The 23020-nt window shown below is 41.1% G+C and overlaps 1 protein-coding gene across 4 annotated transcripts in view; it reads right to left on the bottom strand.

The window, feature by feature from the left end:
- IQCH (IQ motif containing H) overlaps window positions 1–23020 on the bottom strand; it is a 127186-nt gene that overhangs the window by 49056 nt on the left and 55110 nt on the right. For all 4 annotated transcript variants that reach the window (XM_070763357.1, XM_070763356.1, XM_070763358.1 and 1 more), the window contains 3 exons: window positions 21229–21404; window positions 17006–17278; window positions 15565–15756 (listed from right to left, as the gene is read on the bottom strand). In XM_070763357.1, the coding sequence (XP_070619458.1) occupies window positions 15565–15756; window positions 17006–17278; window positions 21229–21404 (641 nt within the window). The remainder of the gene's footprint in view (window positions 1–15564; window positions 15757–17005; window positions 17279–21228; window positions 21405–23020) is intronic.

Below are 23020 nucleotides of genomic sequence, written 5' to 3'. Positions count from 1 at the left end.
AAGAGACAGAAGAATGAATGACTTGTGGTTTCTTTCATGTATAACTAATTTGGGAACTAGTGAGAATTAATGATTTCCCATATGGAGCGCAGGGAGGGGAGGGAAGACTGCAGGGTCCACAAAAATGCGCTTTTCATTGATTAACGCTAGTGAGATGTTCTGCCTGCAAATCAATGTGTACCATTAAGTTGCTTGGGTCTTATTGTCATCGAATTAGGAAAGGCCATTCCATTCCGTTTTCCTGGGTTAGATCCCAGGATATTTATTCCAGGACATCAGATGTTTATTTCCATCCCCATCTACCTCCAAAAAGGCCCACCAAATCTTTGCAACGTGTCCTTTCGTGCTATGACTGTTCAAAGGGTTTTTCTTTCCTTCTGTTTGTAAATATATAATAATATACAAATTATTAATTTATATATGTGATTTGTCGGCCGCCCAACTGTAGGAAATTAATTTGCAGGAGCAAAGATGATCTTACTTCTTAGGAGGTTCATTTGTTTAGGAAGGTAGCAAGGTAGTAAGAAGATTGCAGGGCTCGGGGAAGGGACATTTGGATCTACTATGCCCTTCCCAGGTGCTTTCAACTCTCTTAGTGGATTATAACAGAATAGTAGAATTGGAAGGGGCCTTGAATGTCTTAGAAACATAGAAACATAGAAGACTGACGGCAGAAAAAGACCTAATGATCCATCTAGTCTGCCCTTATACTATTTTTTGTATTTTATCTTAGGATGGATATATGTTTATCCCAGGCAGGTTTAAATTCAGTTACTGTGGATTTACCAACCCCGTCTGCTGGAAGTTTGTTCCAAGGATCTACTACTCTTTCAGTAAAATAATATTTTCTCATGTTGCTTTTGATCTTCCCCCCAACTAACTTCAGATTGTGTCCCCTTGTTCTTGTGTTCACTTTCCTATTAAAAACACTTCCCTCCTGACCCTTATTTAACCCTTTAACACATTTAAATGTTTCGATCATGTCCCCTCTTTTCCTACGTTTTATGCTTAAGCCCTTCCACCATTCTTGTAGCCCGTCTTTGGACCCGTTCAATTTTGTCAATATCTTTTTGTAGGTGAGGTCTCCAGAACTGAACACAGTATTCGAAATGTGGTCTCACCAGCACTCTATATAGCGGGATCACAATCTCCCTCTTCCTGCTTGTTATACCTCTAGCTATGCAGCCAAGCATTCTACTTGCTTTCCCTACTGCCTGACCGGACTGTTTACCCATTTGAGACTGTCAGAAATCACTACCCCTAATTCCTTCTCTTGTGAAGTTTTTGCTAACACAGAACTGCCAATATAATACTCAGATTGAGGATTCCTTTTCCCCAAGTGCATTATTTTACATTTGGAAACATTAAACTGCAGTTTCCATTGCTTTGACCATTTATCTAGTAAAGCTAAATCATTTACTATATTACAGACGCCTCCAGGAATATCAACCCTATTGCACACTTTAGAGTCTTCTAGTCCAATCCCCTATATCCATGATGGTGAACCTATGGCAAGCGTGCCACAGGTGGCATGTGGAGCCATATCTGCTGGCAGGTGAGCCGTCGTTCTAGCTCAGCTCCAGCATGCATGTGAGTGCCACATCTGATTTTTAGATCACATGGAGGCTCTTAAGGGCATTTTCCGCCTTTGGAGGGCCTCGGGGTAGTGGGAGGCATTTTCACCCTCCCCAGGTGCCAAGAAAGCCTTTCGGGAGGGCGAAAATCAGGGCTACTGGGCTCACCGAAAGGTGGGAAAGGAGAGAGGGGTGTCATGCAGGAATGCGCAGGAGGCAGGGTAGCACGGGGAGTCATGCACACATGTGCAGGGAGGGAGGCACATGACAGGCATTGAATTATGGGTGTGAGCATGTGTGAGCATGCAATAGCATGCGTGCATTTGCTTTCAGCACCCGAGAAAATAAAGGTTGGCCATCGTTGCTCTATCCTGGAACAATGGCTATTCAATCTCTTTTTAAAAACCTCCAGCAATGCAGATCAAAGTGGGACATAAAAGAAATAATTTCACAAAGGCAAAAGAGAAGGAGGAATAAATAAATTATCATAAACTGAATCAGTTAAAGTGTAGTCTAATTACAGGTAGTCCTTGACTTACAGCAGTTCATTTAGTGACCGTTCAAAGTTACAACAGCAGTGGAGAAAATGATTTATGACCCATGATCACGCGATCAAAATTCAGACATTCGGCAACTGACTCATATTTATGACGGTTGTAGTAACCAGGTTAATATGATCCCCTTTTGTGACCTTCTGACCAGCAAATTCAATGGAGAAACCAGACTCGCTTAACAACCGTGTTACTAACTTAACCACTGCAATGATTCACTTAAGAACTGTGGCGAGAAAGGTTGTAAACTGGGACATAACAGTTACTTAGTAACAGAAACAGAAATGTTGGCTCGATTGTTGTCGTAAGACAAGGACTACCTCCTAAAGCTAATTATCCACAAATAGCTTGTCCATCAATTAGACTTGGAATAACTCTTTTGTCATTTTAAGTGGACACTAATTGGCATACATTAAAATAAAATTTCATTGCACACAGCTCTCAAAGAGTCACCATCTCCAATATGCACTACATAAACATGACAAAAATAAATAAATAAATACAAAATTATGCATGTACCCACTGTTCTGCCCCAGCTACAGAGCACAAACAACGCAACATACACAAAGTTTGTACAAACCTTATCTTACTAATTAAGGACTACTAATGAGCTTTCTTAGTAGTCGTCAAACACAAATACAGTTTAAAGCAGTCTTTTCTGAACACCGGCTGTCTATTCAACTTCATTAACAGCCAGCACGAATCCACAAAATAATAACTCAAGGCTTAGTAAACAGACTTGTAGATCTCACCAAGGAATACGAACGAACATTGTTTCCTGCAAATTGCTTCCTTCATCATCATCCCTTAAATAGGCTGGGGGAGTGGCCAAATAGTCCCAAGCCTTACTCCCGAGGAGACCTCCTCCTGAGAAACCATTCCTGCCTTTTGGCAGCTCTGCGTGCCCATGCATTGAGAATAGGCTCCTCCTCTTCTTCCTCGTCATTGGTCAGAGCTTCTGGAGTTTCTGAAGGCTTTGGCTGAATCTCCACCTCCAGCGATTTCTCTCCGGCTTCCCCACTGTCCGTTTCAGGTGGCATCTGCAAAGGCCACTGCCGCATCACCACATCGGCCTCTGCACTGCTGGAATCAGCTACCAGCTGCACAGACTGATCTGATGGGCCACAACACCCACATATCATCTACCCACATATATTAATAGCACCAATGTTGACATATTTCTTAAACGGGATTCCTCCCTGTCCGGTTTCTAAATGATTGCTGTGATTTAAAGTTCTTTCCGGGGAGCCAGTGAAAAAACCCAATTGCCCTCCTCCGATGAGGAGCTGCTCCAGGCTTCAGCCCTTTGAACAGATTAACACACAAAGGATGGAAATTCCCTCCCCTCCAACACAGGCCGATGGTTTACACGCACTCCACAGTTTTGTTTTGTAACTCGTTTTATGTTACTCTCCGGAGCCTACACAAAAGAACAAAAAAAATATTTTTTTTAAAATGCAGGAAATGTTTTGGGAAGCAATCCATCAGCAGCAGCACTTACTTAGAATTCAAATGTGGCTTTTAGGGGCTGCATGCTTGAGTGTGCCGCTGGAAATTTGAAAATTAACAAAAAGTCCTGGGTTGTTTTCTTTCTTTTTTTTGCCTTTTCCCCCCCTCCCCCGTGAGATGTCATCTTTTGGAAGGTAACATCATGTAAAACAGCTGCCATTACCGAGTCCCGCAAATGGTTTTCCTATGTAAAATGGCTTTGTAAAATATTTGCTCCATCTGCTGAAAGAAGCGAAAGACAATTTTCCTTGATACCTAATGGGCCATTTCAGCTGGATGGGAAGCGATTTGCCCGCCTAGTGCCTTGCGTTGAACCAAATGGTGAGGGCCCTCCCGCACAAGTCTCTTCTTAGGCGGCTTTATCTCCCCTCGGCTTCGGCTTCTCATTACTGGCCCTTCGTTCGGGATCAGCGCTCAGGCCACGGGGCGGCCACTGTTGTGCTTCGGTGGCCCAGCTGTTTGGTCAGGAGGAGAAAGTGGCCTCTTGCAACTTTCCACCACTTCCTCTTTCCCGCACTGTGCGGGCCACGTTCGTCTCTTCTGCCCCACGGAGGTAGTTCTCCTGCACTCTAAATTTGCACAAATGCCCCAAGTGAAAAGGATGCGGTTTCTCGCCCCAAGGCTCCTGGCTCCGTCGGGGGAATTGGGGCTGAGCAGGAATGCTCCGTCTGCAAGCCCAGCTCTGCCTTGTGCCTAACTGACATCTCAGCTAAATAAAAACTAAACTTGCTAAAGCAAGCTCCCTGGTAAGCTAAAGCACCAGGAATAAAATATTCTGAAATAAACGTGTTTTTTTTTTTAAAAAAAAGGAAAAATGCTAAAGTGAAGAGAAAGGCGAAGTTTGCAAACTTACATTTATGCAAAATCTAAATATTCCAAATCTCTTCCCTTACTGCCTTCCCAGAAACAGAAAGCCCGTCGATTTAGATTTTATGATTAATGTATAGCAAGAAAGATGGTCTCATTGCCAAGACACATTCAAGGCACGTTGTTGAAGTTGACAGGAGGTGTGCAAATCACCACATTCTTTTCCTGTCTGCATTTTATATTATAAACTAATAAAAAAAGGAGAGAAAAACAGAACTAGAAACAAATACAATTATCTTCTCAAGATTTCTGAGAATGAAAATTGGCCAAGCAAAAGCTCATTTTTTTATATCTTCCCCATGGTTAAAAGCCATGCTTTTCTTTTTGCTTGTAGGGAAAAAAAATCTATAAATGCCACTACACAACCTCAATCAATCAATCAATGAATCGGCTGCAAAAATTCACTGCAATCCTGTATTAACCAATACAAGCCTCTCTTTTAAAAAAATAAATAAATAAATCTCGTAGTTATATTTACTCATGGCTAAATTTGCACATTTGTGTTTAGCGCCTCTCTGCCTCTTCAAATCCAGCAAAATAAACATTTAAATTTCATCTAGATGGGTTACAGCTGGCGACAGGACTAACAAATTCCTGATTTTCTTTCTCCATCTTATAATACCCCCCTCGTCTGTGCACTGTTATTGGTAAAAACTGGCAGCAAAATTCAATTGATTGCAAATATTCTGGGTCCATATGGCCACAAACCCCGAAGCTCCGAGGAGGCATCGCCGCTGCACCATTTGCAAAGTCTTCATCCCCAGATGGTAACGTTTAAACCCCCTTTTCTCTGGTTTGTACAATAGACCTTGGCACAATTTCAACTGTTTACTCCGGTAATTAACAGCACTGATACCACAACAATTACAACTCCTACAATCTTAACAGAATAATGCTATGAATTAGTGAGAGCTAATGGCTGGAAGGTATAGTGGTTCCAGACTGCGAGATCTGTGAATTTTCTCCAAATAAAATAAAAGGTACCAAACAGCACGGCGGCTCTCGGTAGACAAGGATTACCTAGTAATTAGTTTACACAAAGCTTCCCATTTAATGGCAAAACACTGTAATTAACGCGTGACAGAAAATCAAAGGGTGCTTTGTAAGCATATGAAAAATTAACACCGCAGGCCCATAGCTTTATGTACTGATTAGAAGAATATTAAATCAATAGGACATGTAAGCCAACAGCTTGCATATCTGATTATCGAAGGTCCTAGGAATTTAACCAAGGGACATAATTGTGGTGCCTTGTTATTTTACTAAGGAATCTGGGAATCACCTGAAACCTAAACAACAGTAGCTGCATTAAATATAATAATAGCCAACTGAGCAGCCCCGAGCCAGCGTGTTTTCTGATGTAATCGGTAAACACAACATGACATCCTATTGACAGCCGTGGAGTGGAGAGAATAGCGGAGACCTCTCCTGTTAACTAATATAATTTTAGCATCCACTATTAAGTTACATGATGTTCAGATGCAGCTATCAAAATCCTACTGCTGCAAATGCCAGGTTTGCTGGTTTAAGACCACGATTGGGTCTTAAGATGTAACAATGGCACAAAAGCTATAACGAGAGCTGGTCATTGTTCCCCAGCAGCATCTGGTGAAAGTTAAGTACAGGTGCTGTCTTTAGGGGATCAAGGGTAAAGGATCCCCTAATCCTCCTTTCTATGGCGGAGTCTATGCATGATGGAAGTGGGGGAAGCAAGACACCCCTTCAATATTTTGTGTTGCCGAGGCATCCAATCCAGCTCATGATGGTTGAACTATGGCTGTTTTATGCAGAAGAGGGGGAAATGTAGACATGAAAACTCCCACAGTGAACCAGAAAAGACATTTCCCTTGTATTATTAGCCATTATTTTCCATAACATGCTCATAAGGTTAGAAAAAAGCCAAATCCATGAAGGGCCAAGTTACATGCCAATTGATATACTTTATCTAGGTAAAACATGATTATTTAATCTATTTTGCCACATATAAATAAAGTCTAGATAAATGCTGTTTTAGACGAGTGTTTCCACTCTGGTACAATATAAGGAAGAATGTTTTCAAGGTTTTGGGAGAGAAATAATTCCTAAAGTACTGTAGATATCTCTCTTCCTCCTTCTCTTTGGAAATGGTCCTGATCCTTCCTTCCTTCCTTCCTTCCTTCCTTCCTTCCTTCCTTCCTTCCTTCCTTCCTTCTTCCTTTATTCATTCATTCATTCATTCACTTGATTTCTATGACGCCCTTCTCCTGAGACTCAAGGCGGCTTACAACATATAATTTATTGATGATATTAAATTGATTGGGAAACACACACACAGTCCCATCTCACAGCTCTATCTAATTTATTTGTTTATTTGTTTATTTATTTATTTATTTATTTATTTATTCATTCATTCATTCATTCATTCATTCATTCATTCATTCATTCCAAAACATAGTGAAGGTTACAGAGGTTATACTCATAGTAAATTATATCAATAAAAGAACAGAAGAAAAGAAAAGGTATGGGGATAAAATATATAGAAATAGAAGAAGGAAATATAAATGTAGGCGAGACAATAGGACAGGGGACGGAGGGCACTTGGTGCACTTATGCAAGCCCCTTACTGACTGCTTAGGAATCGGGAGAGGTCAACCATGGATAGTCTAAGGGTAAAGTGTTGGGGAAATTTCAAAGATGGCAATTTTAACATGTGTGGACTTCAACTCCCAGAATTCCCCAGCCAGCCGTTAGATTGAGAAAAAAATCCTTAGAGGGTGCACAGCTGGGGTGATTCATCAACAGTCACGCTTAAGAGCTTGGGGGCTTTGACAAGACTCTTTGCTAGTCTGCTTCTTACTCTGGGGTAAAGAGGCCCCCCAAACAAACATTACATCCTTATAGTTAAAACTATGAAGATGAAATTGCTTGGCCCGCAATGTTCCCCTGTGAGAAATGACTCATGAGAAATGGCTGGCAGAGGCCTGTTTCCATGGCCCGGAATCTGAGAATGAAATAACAAGCACTAAGAAGTCATAAGCTGCCTGGCAGCCTCATAGCAAAGGTCCATCTGTTTCCTGGAGTGCCCAGCCAAATGTCTTTGGGAAGCTCGTAGAGAAGAGCAGGAAAGTGACAGCTACCCCCTGTTGCTTCTTGCCAGCATCTGCTACTGAGACTTCAATTCCTACAGCCCCAAGTTCTTCCAAAGCCAGCCAATCTTTCACAAAAAACCACAATTTCTTTTGAACCATGAGTTCATTTCTTTCCAGAAGCATAGATCTGGAAGAGGCGTTGGAGGTCTTCTGATGGTTGTCCAATCCTTTGTTGAAAAACTCAAGCAACAGAGTCCCACAATTCCGGGAGGCAAACTGATCCTCTGCTTAATGGTCGGATCTGCCTCTGGTGCATTTCTACCCATGGCTTGTTGTCCTTCCCTCAGGTACTATGGAAAATAAATGGACATCCTCTTGCCTATAGCAGCCCCTCAATTATTTGAAGACTGCTGTCGTATTTCCACTCAGTCTTCTTTTCATTAAGCTAAACATACCTAATTCCTTTAGCTGTTCTTTAGGTTTGTTTGTTTGCTTATATTTATTTATTTATTATTATTTACTATTGTTTTTACCCAGGCTTCATGCTCTAGAGCAGTGATGGCGAACCTATGGCATGGGTGCCACAGGTGGCACACGGAGCCATATCTGTTGGCACACAAGCCGTTGCCCTAGCTCAGCTCCAGTGTGCATGTGTGTGCCGGCCAGATGATTTTTGGCTCACACAGAGCCTCTGGGGGACATTTTTGGCTTCCAGAGAGCTTCCAGGAGGATGGGGGAAGGCGTTTCTAGCCTCTCCAGGTCCAGGGAAGCCTTTGGAGCCTGGGGAGGGAGAAACACAAGCCTACTGGGTCCACCAGAAGTTGGGAAAGAGGCCGTTTCCGGCCTCCAGAGGGCCTCCAAAGGGCGGGGGAAGCTGCTTTTGCCTTCTCCAGGCATTGAATTATGGGTGTGGGCACTGACACATGCACGATAGCATGCATGCACACTCTTTCGGCACCCAAGGAAAAAAAGGTTCACCATCACTGCTCTAGAGAATCCAGAGCATGATACCATGGTCTTTTGAGACTGAAGGATGCCAATGCATGCATCTTTATAGGATTTAATAATAATAATAATAATAATAATAATAATAATAATAATAATAATAATAATTTATTAGATTTGTATGCCGCCCCTCTCCGAAGACTTTAGCCTCCACACACCCATATAATCACCTTTATTGCTCTTCTTTGTATTCTTTCCTCAGCGTGCAGTATTAAGCAGTATCGTCACTTCTTGTGATCTTGATGCTAGCCCTCTGTTGATGCAGCCCAGGTATGCGTTGGCTTTTTGGGCAGCTGCATCACAGTGCTGGCTTCTACTTGAATGATTGTACACAAGCATAACTAGATCCCTCTCTCAGGCACTGCAATTGAACCTGGCTCAACTAGCTCAACTTGGGCATCCTCCTCGATCCACAGCTCACATTAGAGAACCATCTTTCGGGTGTGGCGAGGGGGGCATTTGTCCAGGTTCGCCTGGTGCACCAGTTGCGGCCCTATTTGGACCGGGAGTCACTGCTCACAGTCACTCATGCCCTCATCACCGTGAAGGCTCGACTACTGTAATGCTCTCTACATGGGGCTACCTTTGAAAAGTGTTCGGAAACTTCAGGTTGTGCAGAATGCAGCTGCGAGAGCGATCATGGGCTTTCCCAAATATGCCCATGTTACACCAACACTCCGCAGTCTGCATTGGTTGCCAATCAGTTTCCGGTCACAATTCAAAGTGTTGGTTATGACCGATAAAGCCCTTCATGGCACCGGACCAGATTATCTCAGGGACCACCTTCTGCTGCACGAATCCCAGCGACCAGTTAGGTTCCACAGAGTCGGTCTTCTCAGGGTCCTGTCAACTAAACAATGTCGCTTGGCGGGACCCAGGGGAAGAGCCTTCTCTGTGGCGGCCCCGGCCCTCTGGAACCAGCTCCCCTCAGAGATTAGAATTGCCCCCACCCTCCTTGCCTTTTGTAAGCTTCTTAAAACCCACCTCTGCCACCAGGCATGGGGGAATTGAGATACTCTTTCCCCCTAGGCCTTTACAATTTTATGCATGGTATGTCTGTATGTATGTTTGGTTTTATAATAAGGGTTTTTAACTGTTTTAATATTGGATTGTTATATGCTCTTTTTTACTGTTGTTAGCCGCCCCAAGTCTACGGAGAGGGGTGGCATACAAATCCAATAAATAAAATAAATAAAATAAACCTGTTTTTTTCTGCCTAAGTGCTGGGTCTTACTTTTCTCGCCATTGAACTGCATCTTCTTGGGAGTTGGACATGGGATTTACCTTCCTTGTTTCTCTCTTTCCAAGGTATTTTGCTCCAGTTCAACTCTCGTTTTGTCTCAAGGTTGGAGATGTTTAGAACTTAGTTCATCAATGGTCATCAAGGAACCTCTTCCCAGATTCCATACCAGTAAGCTTATAAGAGAGCTGCCACAGATGTTAACTTCTGGAACTAAATACAGACAAGTGAGTAGAGTTGGCTTGAGATTGAAATGACTCTATAAATTCTTGGATGATGTGCTTTCAAATGCTAAAGTCAAGATAGTTAGATGTGCATCCTGGTCAGGAAGATCATCATTGTGTCTCAAGGATCCTACAACTGGCCTACATTTTAAAATGGAACAGCAACACACGGCAGGAACTCCTATAAACTGCTTTATGCTTAATCGTTGCCCTGCTACATACCGATGAAGGGGGGGAAAAAAACCTTGGGATCATGTCATAAAACGCTATGCAAATGATGCTATTTGTAAGTATTAACATAATTTAGTGCTTAGAGTCATATTCTCATTTCTAATAACTCTACTGGAATGGAGAGTCTTTTGCCATGTACTCTTAGCCTGCAGGATAGTCTTTTATCACAAAGCTGAATTTTTTTAATAACCTGCCAGCATATGTTTGGTATCTGGCAGCTTAAGTCGATGACACAATGTCTTCATTATCAAAAGCAGGTCTCCGTACTGTAATAGGACATTAAAGCATGCCCGTGCTCATAAAGTAATGCTTTGATATCTAAACGCAGAAGTACTACAAGAGCATTCAGTAACAAAGGGAGGTTTTAATCCTCGGCATTCAGAGGCAATACTCAATGGAGATTGCAATTTATTTCTAAAAGGAAGACGGATGCAGAGTGCAAAAAGAGCATGGAAATTGGAAGGGTGAGATGGTTAGAAATCAAGCACCTTCATCCCTTTTCCTTTGTTTTGGGCATCACAACACCCCTATGCACAGTTCAGTCTTTTACACAATGTATGTTTAGATTTGATGACGCAATGCAAAATTATTTTGCTTAGTTGTTGTGCCGTCTCTGATTAAGCGAGTGGTTCTAAAAGTAAGCTAAAAATCAGGAGACCTCAGGTAAGACATTCTCATACTAAAAAATTTTATTTTATTTATTTTTATTTATTTATTTTGTCCAATACAAATTGAAAGTTAAGGAGAATAAAAACGTGTAGTAGTAGTAAATATCAGGGAAAGGATAGAAGAAGAGATATGAGAATAGAATACATCAATGAAGAGTAGAGGAAAGGATATATGAATGGGAGAAAAGTTATATAAAATATAGGAGAGACAATTGGACAGGGGACGGAAGGCACACTAGTGCACTTATGCTCGCCCCTTACTGACCTCTAAGGAATTTGGAGAGGTCAACTGTGGAAAGTCTAAGGGAAAAATGTTGGGGGTTGGGGGTTGACACCACGGAGTCTGGTAATGAGTTCCAAGCTTCAACAACTCGATTGCTAAAGTCATATTTTTTTACAGTCAAGTTTGGAGCGGTTGATATTAAGTTTGAACCTGTTGCGTGCTCTTGTGTTATTGCAGTTGAAGCTGATATTGCAGCATATGATCTTGTGGGCAATACTTAGATCATGTTTAAGGCGTCGTACTTCTAAGCTTTCTAGACCCAGGATTGTAAGTCTAGTTTTGTAGGGTAATCTGTTTCGAGTGGTGGAGTGAAGGGCTCTTCTGGTGAAGTATCGTTGGACCTTTTCTAGGGTGTTGATGTCCAAAATTCGGTGTGGGTTCCAGACAGGTGAACTGTATTCGAGGATGGGTCTGGCGAAAGTTTTGTAAGCTCTGGTGAGTAGTGTGAGATTGCCGGAGCAGAAGCAGAAGATTTTGTTAAAACTGCAGCAACATCACAGCATTATTGTGAGAATATACTGAGAAGAAACCCTTACACCAGGAATTCCCAGTGAAAAGAGACCTGGTTCCAGTCCGTTAATTTTTAGAAATTTAAGAGGATTTGTTTCTTTCTTAAGATCACAAAATTGTAAAACATGATTATGTGTGGACTTGGTTGCCCTGTTGCTTGGTTTCAAAAGGAAAAATAGAAAAAAATGCTCAGTGCTTTAAAAAAGCCAGATATAGTATGATACAATGTATTGATAATTATGATGATAATATTCAGGGCCTCAGTGTTGTATTGGATTGCAGATTAAAAGCCCATTCCTTTATTAAACAGAAAAGAATTAATCAACTAATCAGATTAATTGAAGAAAGTATTAAATCTATGGATGTCATGAAAGGGCAGATGTTTTCATGTGCTACAGCTCACGTTATCCAATGCATCTGAGGAAGCTAGTTGTGGTTCATCAAAAAGAAATATTTTAATAAAATCAGCTTATCTGAAAAGATGTTAGCAGATGCCCACATTTTTTGTTACTGTAGAGGCTAATGCAGATGTTCTCCTACAATGTCCTTTAAATACACTGCAGCAGGGGCAGGTTCCTCCCAGTTCGGACTGTTTCCCCCAAACCATGATGTCACAGATTCGGCCTTCTTCGGGTCCCGTCGACTAAACAATGTCGTCTGGCGGGACCCAGGGGAAGAGCCTTCTCTGTGGTGGCTCCTACTCTGGAACCAGCTCCCCCCTGAGATTAGGATTGCCCCCACCCTCCTTGCCTTTCGTAAACTCCTTAAAACCCACCTCTGCCGTCAGGCATGAGGGAACTAAAACATCTCCCCCTTGCCCATGTAGTTTTGCTGTTTGATTGATTGTGTGCTTGTTCTTTATATATATTGGGACTGTTTTATGAATTTCTTAACTTAAAATTGTAATTGGATTGGTGGGCATTGGATTTGTCACTATGTACTGTATTTTGCTATTGTTGTGAGCCGCCCCGAGTCTGCGGAGAGGGGGGCATATAAATCCAATAAATCTAATCTAATCTAATCTAATCTAATCTAATCTAATCTAATCTAATCTAATCTAATCTAATCTAATCTAATCTAATCTAATCTAATCTAATCTAATCTAATCTAATCTAATCTAATCTAATCTAATCTAATCTAATCTAATCTAATCTAATCTAATCTAATCTAATCTAATCTAATCTAATCTAATCTAATCTAATCTAATCTAATCTAATCTAATCTAATCTAATCTAATCACCAACCCAGTTTGGTTGGGGCCAGTCTGTGGGTGCTGCAATTTTTTTCCATTTTTTTTCTCTCCCCGCCCCCCTTCAGAGCATGCACAGAAGCCAAGTTTCTGGCACTGTGCATGCAGACGCCATCTTGTTTTGGGCTCTCCCCCCCCCTGGCTTTTTTGGTGTTGTGCATGCGTGCAGATGCAAAGCGCATGTGCACCCATGAGCCGTGCCCACACAGGGTGTGAGGAAGCAAAGTGGCAGTGCGGTAAGTGTTATGGTTAGCTCTGACCCAGCTCTTGCCCCAAGGAATGTGGAGGTGGATGTGGGGGAAACATCCACATGTCACAGGCCTGTTTTGCTCCCGACAGAGTCTGCCAGCGAAGTATCCTCTGACGAAAGAAGTGGGGGTGTGATGGAAGAGGGGGGCTTGGCTGACAGCCCAAGAGGAGATCTATCTTCCTTATCTTCTTTGGATTCAGAGGAGGAATGTATGACTGACCCACGCATGCGTAGAGTTATGCATAGGAGAGAACAACTTAAGAAATATTGTTTTATTGCCGACAGAGGCAGGTAGTGCAGTTTCCTCGGACAAAGAAGAAGGTGGGAGTGATTTGGAAGAGGGGAGCTTGGCACACAGCCCAGGAAACCAATCTCCATTATCTTCGGTCGATTCGGATGCGGAAGTCTTGGTCCCACGCAGTCGCAGAGTTATGCATAGAAGAGACCAATTGAGGACATATTACAGGAGATAAGAGAGGCCACCTGTGTTTGGGTGGGGCTCCAGTAATTAGAGCTGCTGATAAAAGAGCAACGTGCTAGTTTGTCCATTGTGCAGGATTATCTGATCGTAGTTTCATCAAGACTGTGGATCGTTGTTTCCTGTTTGTATTCAAGACTGCGTGTGGAATTCCTGGACTCTGGATTATACTTCATTGTGAGTGTTTATCACTGTTTGGAGAACATTAGTGGACTCAATTTCCCAGTTAGAAACTGGTTTGCGTTTAAACTGTGCATTGTTTGTACAAGAAATCCCTTTGAAGCTTAAAAGGGAGTTTTTTCTTCTCTTCTGTTGATAAAGAACATTTCTTTTGCATTCAATCGTGTGTGTGTCTGTATGGACTAATTATCCTGTAATTACGGGCGGTTGGCACACGCCGGCAGAACAGTAAGAAGGAACCCACCCCTGCACTACAGATGTTTCTGTATTCATTTCTGATTGAATTCCTGGAGCCGGCCATGCCAGTTTGGGAATTCTGGTAGTTGAAGACCACAGGTTGTAAAGTTGGCCTAGTTGCCCACCTCTGCCCTATTCTGTAGCCTTGTGATGGTGGGGTGTCACTTGATTGATTGACACCTACACATCACCGATTGGGTCTCCGAATGCAGGTGAAAATCTCAGGGACTTACCGCAAGTTTCAGGAGTTAGGAGTGCCTAGAACTCTTTAGAAGGGTCTAGAACAAGCACCCCAAATCTGCCTGAGCAACTTTCAATCTACAATTTAACTTTTATGGGAAATTTGCTGTTGAAGATATTCATCCTAAATTGACCTCCTTCTGTGTGATGTATAGCAATAGCACTTGGACTTTATAACAGTTCGTTCACCAGCTGTTTAAAATTACACTGAAAAAGTGACTTATAACCAGTTTTGATCCGTAACGATCATTGCAAGAATCCCAATGGTAATGTGATCAAAATTCAGATACCAACTGAGACTCATTTTTGTGACAGTCGCCATGTCCCAGGGTCACGTGATCACCTTTTGCAACCTTCCAACAAGCAAAGTCAATGGGGAAGCCAGATTCACTTAACAACCATGTTATTCACTTAAGAACTGCAGTGATTCACTTAACAATTGTGGCAAGAATGTTAAATGTTAAAAAAATCATTACACAACCTAAAACCTTCCCTTTCTATCGGACATACTTCTTTAAAAAGCTCTCCTCAACCCTGGCTGAACCCCTAAGCATAATTTTCAAAATATCTTCTACAACTAGCTCCCTACCTAAACATTGTTTAATACATTGCATAAAGTTCTACTGTGTTTTCATAAAGTTTTTCTTTTCTTTTCCACCCAAAGATTTTAAAATACAGCATTATCTATATAGACCAGAGGTAGGCAAAGTCGGCTCTTCTATGACTTGTGGACTACAACTCCCAGAATTCCTGAGCCAATCATGCTAGCTCAGGAATTCTGGGAGTTGAAGTCCACATGTGATAGAAGAGCCAACTTTGCCTACCCCTGATATAGACTAACAAATGTATCTCAGTAGACGCTTGCAAGAACTTCAGGATGCAAGCGTGAATTCTTATTACACAAACTATTATGTCACTACGGTTTATACATTATCAATATTGATTAAGATGACAGAACATGAGGTCAACCTGTCAACCTGATGTGTCCTTCATCAAAGCACTATTTGAAAATGGCTACCACTAAATTCCGGATAAATTATAAAATTTATCAAACTAGTATCTGCTACAATTAGAAGAGGTCCTAAGGGTGACTGATCCGGAACCGACAGCCTGGAAAGAGAAGTATCGGCTGGGCATTCCCTCTAGAGTCTGCCTTCTGAGATCACCTGCTCAAAATTTATGAAATCAAAAGTGACTTACATGAGCCCATCTCTTATTCCACATCTCTGGTCCGTATCGTTGATGCTCCTTCGTGATCCAAGTGTAGCATTTAAGATGCTTAACAATGTCGCAGAATGCAGTGCCATTTCCCCCAAATTCATTATCCACTTTAAACACCCAACGCTGCACTTCTAGGTTGTCTACAATCAGTTGACTGAGGGCCTCGATCATCTGGAGGAGCAAAATGTGAAGATTTTAGTTTCCATCCTTTGGTAACTTATGTTCCAAAGCTCAGTCCAGATGTTTTGCACGACACAGAGATAAAACCAAGAGAGAAGGAACATAAGCCTAAAACACGATCTAAGTATTGCCCACAAGATCATATGCTGCAACGTTCTACCTGTCAATGACTACTTCAGCTTCAACCGCAACAACACAAGAGCACGCAACAGATTCAAACTTAATATTAACCGCTCCAAACTTGACTGTAAAAAATATTACTTCAGCAACCGAGTCGTTGAAGCGTGGAACTCATTACCTGACTCAGTAGTGTCAACCCCTAACCCCCAACATTTTCCCCTTAGACTATCCACGATTGACTTCTCCAGGTTCCTTAGAGGTCAGTAAGGGGCATGCATAAGTGCACCAGTGTGCCTTCTGTCCCCAGTCCAATCTCTCCTTATCTCATTTATCTTTTCTTCCTTTCAAATATGTTCACCTACACTTTTATATCTTTTCTTCTATTCTTTTCTTTATTTATATTATTACATATCTATTCTCTTCAATGTGTATTATGTACTGGACAAAATAAATAAAATAAAATAAAATAAAATAAAATAAATAAAAATAAATAAATAAATAAATAAGAGCACTAGATAATATATGATCAGGAACAGAACAAAACAACAGAGTTCAAAGGAACTTTGGAGGTCTTCTAGTCCAACCCCCTGCTTAAGCAGGAGACTCTATACCATTTCAGACCAATGGCTTCTGTTGGCAAGCCATTCCACTGATGAATTGTTCTCACTGTTAGGAAGTTTCTCCTTAATTCTAGGTTGCTTCTCTCCTTGATTAGTTCCCATTCATTGTTTCTTGTCCTGCTTTCAGTTACTTTGGAAAATAGGTTGACCCCCCCACCGTCTTCTTTGTGGCAGCCCCTCAAATATTGGAACATGACTATCCTATCATCCTCAGTCCTTCTTTTCACTTGACTGGACAAACCCAGTTCCTGCTACTGTTCTTCATACATTTTAGCCTCCAGCTCCTTAATAATCTCTGTTGCTCTTTTCTATACTTTTTCCAGAGACTCAGCATTTTTTTAAATGATATGGTGACATATTATTTAAAAAAACCTACTTAAAATATATTATTTCAAATACCGAGATAGTAGTTTTCAAACAATAATTTCAAATAGTAAAATAATATTGACTATTTGAAATGCACTGCTATCCATTGCAGGATAATTCAAGTCCAGTCTTACCTGCTGCCTGCTATAGATGTCATATTGCCCGGGAGGCATCGGAACATCTGCAGCATCAAAGACTCTTTTGTTTCCAGACTTGGTGCTGTAGAGATGAGCCACTTCTGGATCAGAGCCGAGAATGGGCAAGTCTAGCGCATCGGCCACTTCCAGGTCATCTTGGTTCAGAAGGCCTCCCACGATGTAGGCTTCCTGGCCTTGGATCAGGTTCTTGACCCTCTTAAGGGTCTTAGGGCTGTATTTCAAGAAGGTAGCCAGGGACATGGGGCGGTTCTGGAGGAGGAAGACATTAGTCTCGTTAAGAAGTGCACTTTCTCTTCCTTACACTGAGCTAATTTATAATGTTGAGTGCAATAAATACATTATTAATAGCAGGCTGGGTTATGACCTATCCTGTAGCGTAGCAGTTTAAATTGATAAAAGCTGTTGGGGTGAGGCTCCATAATCACTCACATCTTTAGTGTGTCGGAAATGGGCTCGCTGGGAATAAAACTAATTACTACACATCTGTATTTATTTGATCCATGTGGAATTCTCCTTCTGTCACTCGGAAGAGAAGCTTGCAGGCCCCGGATAACAGTGATTCATCTCAACACTTCTGGCACCGTTTGATTCTACCACGTCAGGGGGGAGAAATCAATACCAAAAAACAATAATAATAATAATGAAGAATGCACACCAAGCCACCCGAGTTTGTATTTCAGCCCACCAAGACCAGTATTTTAAACGGCTCTTTCAGCAAATGATTTCATTTACAAAACACCTTTTACGTCCCATATTCTGCAGGATAAATAGTTTAATTAGCTACAAACCCTTCCTGCAACAGTCATTCAGATCAAAAAGAATTGTTTAAAAGATTAGAAGACGAAAGTTTGGAATGTGTCACAAATTCGATTTTCAGTGCATCTCCAAAACATATAGACTGTATCGGAGACAACTGGTTGTTCGCAAATATAAATTGTGCTGGAATATTCATCTGGGATCTATGATTGCCTGAAACTCTCTCTTAATGATACTCTCAGTAGCAAGCCTATTTTGTCTTTATAATCTGTAAAATGGCCTGCTATAAATGTTCCTAAAGTAGGGGAGGAATCAACAAAAAATACGTAGAAATGGATAAAAGCATAAACCTGTGCAGGGATCTGGCAACAGAATAAACAAGTAAGACAGGTTGTACCTAACCAACTGGTAATGTTTAGGGCATATTCTTCTGGAGACTTGTATTGTGTTATGTTGTTGTATTGAATTGCATTGCATAGCACAGAATTGCACGTAATGCCCCTATAAATCCGCCCCCTTTAATTACAGTGATAGATTAGAAAAAGCTTAACACCATCATATGCCCAAAATCTAAATGTCTCCATGGGACCCAAAACTCCAGAGTCTTGATGCTTTTTCAAAGATACAGGTACCCTCTTATATCATCTAATTCTCTACTTAAATATTTAAATATGAGCCAGCAGTGTGCCACAGCAGCTAAAAAAGCTGATGCAATCCTAAAGCCCAGAGTCCTCGGAGAAGGGCAGCATATAAATCCAATAAATAAATATATTTTATTTTATTTTATTTTATTATTTTATTATTTTATTTTATTTTATTTTATTTATATAAATACTGTATATATATATATATATATATATATATATATATATTTATTTATATAATATATAATATATGGGAGCCGCTTGAGTGACCACTTATCAAAGAGGGGCGGCATATATATGCCGCCCCTCTTTGATTAGTGGTCACTCAAGCGGCTCCCATGACGCTGGAAGACTGCGACCATCATAAATATGGGTCAGCTGCCAAGTATCTGAATTTTGATCATGTGAACACGGAAATGCTGTACTTTTACAAATCAGAGCCATTGCAACTTTGAACAGTCACTAACTGAACTGTTGTAAGTCAAGGACTATTAATGCCCATTTCTTATCATATTTGCAGTTCTAACTTTAATACCAGGATTTAGCTTTCTTCGATAAAGAATTCAGCGTCTGCCCATCCAAATTACTGAAAATGCACTCTAAATGCCCACGCACACGTGGATATTGGCCTATGTTTATTTTCATTTCTAATGATCAGTAATAAACTTACTGCTTACATAATACACAACACAAACAGACAACACAAAACTAATAAACTCTATTCAGCAATCCAGATGTTCTGAGCCACAATTTTCCTCTTTCTTCTGGCCCAAAATAGGCTTGTATATCCCAGCTTCTGGAAGATGGCAGCAAGCCATATATTTAACAATGTCTGTATAAAACAATGAATGGGCTAATCTATACAAACAAGCTTGTAACAGCACAAAATTTAAGAGCTGGCAGATATGCCTGTTGTGATAGTATGACACAAACAGTGTTCTCGATGAGAGTGGCATTGTAATTTTATAGCTCTAATAATGACCCAGAAATTTTTATATTTCATGCACAGAAATAAATAAGCTACGTTTGGGATACAGACGAGATCACCAACTTCAACAGAAGTTGAGTATAGGACATGCCTGGCACCCACATTTATTGCATTGCAGCAGGATTTTAAAAATCTAGGGACCAGAGAACCCATCCTTTAGAGTAGGTATATTATTGTTATTGTTATTATTTTAAATCTCACTTTACCTAACTGAAGGTATACCTGTATGCACACATAACACACATATACAATTGTGTGGGTGTATGTGTGTGTGTAAATATATATATATTTGTTTTCGTAGATTTTCACGGGTATATGTATGTAGATTGTTCTGAGTTCGGGTTTTACCCTGTGTAATATTTTATTTATTTATTTATTTGATTTGATTTTTATGCCGCCCTTCTCCTTAGACTCAGGGCGGCTTACAACATGTTAGCAATAGCACTTTTTAACAGAGCCAGCATATTGCCCCCACAATCTGGGTCCTCATTTTACCCACCTTGGAAGGATGGAAGGCTGAGTCAACCTTGAGCCGCTGTTGAGATTTGAACTGCTGACCTACAGATCTACAGTCAGCTTCAGTGGCCTGCAGTACAGCACTCTATCTGCTGCGCCCCCCCAGTGTCTATGCGACATTTCGGTGAAATCACATTCACCATCATCAGGCTGAAGTTGTTAACTTCGTGCTGCTTTGAATATAGTTATGTATGTATGTATGTATGCATGTATGTATGTGTATGTATGTATGCATGTATGTATGTGTGTATATATATATGTGTGTGTGTGTGTGTGTGTGTATGTATGCATATAGCAAGAAGCTAATAACTTAAGCCTGATGATGATGAATGTGATTTCACCGAAACGTCGCATAGACACCTTCATTGGTTCCAGGATGAGGTTTGTAAGGTGAAAGGTTTGTAAGACAAAACAATGTTTCCCATAGGAATCAATGGAAAAGCGATTAATGTGTGCAAGCCCAAAACTCACCCCTGCAGCATCACAAAAACACGGAAGTCCGGAGGTGGTATTTCCCATGGAGGGGAGCCTCAGGGGAATCCCAGCAGTTGAAAAAGTGGGTGCTTCGCTGGCAACAGAAGTCCGGAGGTGGGGCATCCCAGTGGTGGTGGCTTGGGTTTGTAAGGTGAAAATAGTTTGGAAGAGGCCAAAAAATCTTAAGCCCTGGGTTTGTATCTCGAAAAGTTTGTATGACGAAGGGTTTGTAAGACGAGGTATCACTGTATATATATATGTGTGTGTGTGCGTGTGTGTGTGTGAGAGAGAGAGAGAGAGAGAGAGAGAGAGACTGTGTGTGTGTAGATTGTTCTGAGTTCTGATTTTACCCCATGTAATATTTTAAATGTCTTTGTGATATTTCGGCGAAATTACATTTGCCATCATCAGGCTGAAGTTATTAGCTTCTTGCTATATACATACACACACACACACACATATAATATATAATAGAAAATAGGAACTATCTGCACATTTCAACCACGGGATATGTGAGCAGTATTTTGTGCAATTTGCTTTCCATAATGTGGTCAACCTCTGAAGTTCATCCTTTTAAAAGGGGCCAGGCATTGGGCAGAAATCAGCAGTGAAGGCCTTAGCTGAGCTCAGCTTTCAGCCTGAAAAACTCAACTGGGCTTTTATTTCTAACACTCTTTTTAACTAGTCACTTAATCTGTGGAGCTCTTAACACTTGCAATAATATTTCACTGATGGGTACCAGAGCGTTGCAGGTTATAAAATTTCCAATTTAATTTTACGGCATTCCCCCCAGCTATAGTAATTAGAAGATACAAACTCACAGGAAAACTGTTGATGGCTTGAGGGGTGAGGATTTTGAACCTGTCCTGTAGGTCACCAATGTCCTCGGGGTTCCCAGACCGAACGGCTGGCTGCAGACCCAGGAGTTTATTGTAGTAGCGCAGCAATTCTTCACTTAATTCTAAGGGGCAAATATAGATGACGTCCACATTTGGGTCTTTAACAGGAGAAAAAAAACAAACAACAAGAAGACACACTGATAATCGTTGACAAAAAGGTAGCATTGCTTGAGCTTTCCCGTTATTGTATCCCCTGAGAAAGTAGGTATTTTAACTTTATGTTCTTTTGACTTCTCGGTTCCATCCTGCTTACTAAAAGGCAAAACGACTTGTAGAACATTCTGGACCGCAACTCCCAGAATTCCCCAGTCAGCACTCTAGATGGGGAATTCTGGGAGTTGAAGTCCACCCATCTTAAAGTTGCTGAGGTTGTGAAACACTGGACTATGCAAAGCTCAGCTTCCGGCTCTTAGAAGTCAGCACAGAAAGTCAACTCCTCAAATAAATACATAAATAAATTGCACTTAGCAAATAGGACAGCGCTCCTGAGGTCAACATCATTGCCCTCTTTGGAAGAGCTTTATAGTTCCCACTGCCTTAAGAAAGTTCAAAACATTCTTAAAGATCCATCACATCCTGGACACCCTTTTATTTGAACTATTACCATCTGGCTGGACGGTAAAACCAAGGACAAATAGGCTGAAAAAACAGCTTCTATCCCAGGGCAGTAACTATATTGAATTCTACTGTATAGTGCAATTAATATTAATGCAATATGAAGTTTTCAATTCAATTGTATAGAATGTTGTTCTGCCGGGCTCTCTCCCGAAAATTCAAGAGTACAAATTTCAGACACATACACGTTTGAAAATTCAAAACAATGTTCTTTATCACAAAATTCAAAATAAACTAAGCACTCTTTTTGTATTGCAAAGAACACTTGTTCCAAATCAACCGGGTAGCCTGTACAATTTCCCTTAAGCAGTCATTAAGTACTTAGCTAGCAGCTGTGAAGAAACTTCACACCCCTTCTTCTTCCAACGAAGTGAGACACACACACACGTTGCTCTGCTTTGGTTTCAAAGGCATGAAAAATCAACAAACAAAGTCCAGAAAACAGCAACACACGATTCCTGAAGACCTGCGATCAGATACTCTTCCACAATGGCCAAACCCACACACTGCTATTTATATCAGCAGCACTAATTACTGGAGCCCCACCCAAACACAGGTGGCCTCTCTAATCTCCTGTAATATGCCCTCAATTGGTCTCTTCTACGCATAACTCTGCGCCTGCGTGGGTCCAAGACTTCCGCATCTGAATTGACCGAAGATAATGGAGATTGACTTCCTGGGCTTTGTGCCAAGCCCCCCTCTTCCAAGTCACTCCCACCTTCTTCTTCGTCCGAGGAAACTGAACTACCTGACTCTGCTGGCAATAAAACAGGCCTATGACATGTTGACATTTCCCATGCATCCACCTCCACATTCCCTGTGGCAGGAGCTGGGCCAGAGCCAACCACAACATATCCTAGGGCAGTAACTATATTGAATTCTACTGTAGAGTGCAATTAATATTAATGCAATATGAAGTTTTCAATTCAATTGTATAGAATGTGGAGGATGTGTGTTTGTGTTTTATTTTTATAGTTATAATGGACCCTGAAGATGGCATTTAATTTCATTGTACCAGGTGCAATGATAATAAAGTAAACTAAGTAAATTTTGCTTTCTACTGTTTTCTCCCTAAAGAAGATCCTAGTACGGAGCAGTT

The sequence above is a fragment of the Erythrolamprus reginae genome, chromosome 10 (assembly GCF_031021105.1).
Source record: "Erythrolamprus reginae isolate rEryReg1 chromosome 10, rEryReg1.hap1, whole genome shotgun sequence".
NCBI classification, from domain to species: Eukaryota; Metazoa; Chordata; class Lepidosauria; order Squamata; family Dipsadidae; genus Erythrolamprus; species Erythrolamprus reginae.
This window is presented reverse-complemented; position numbering and strand designations above follow the sequence as displayed.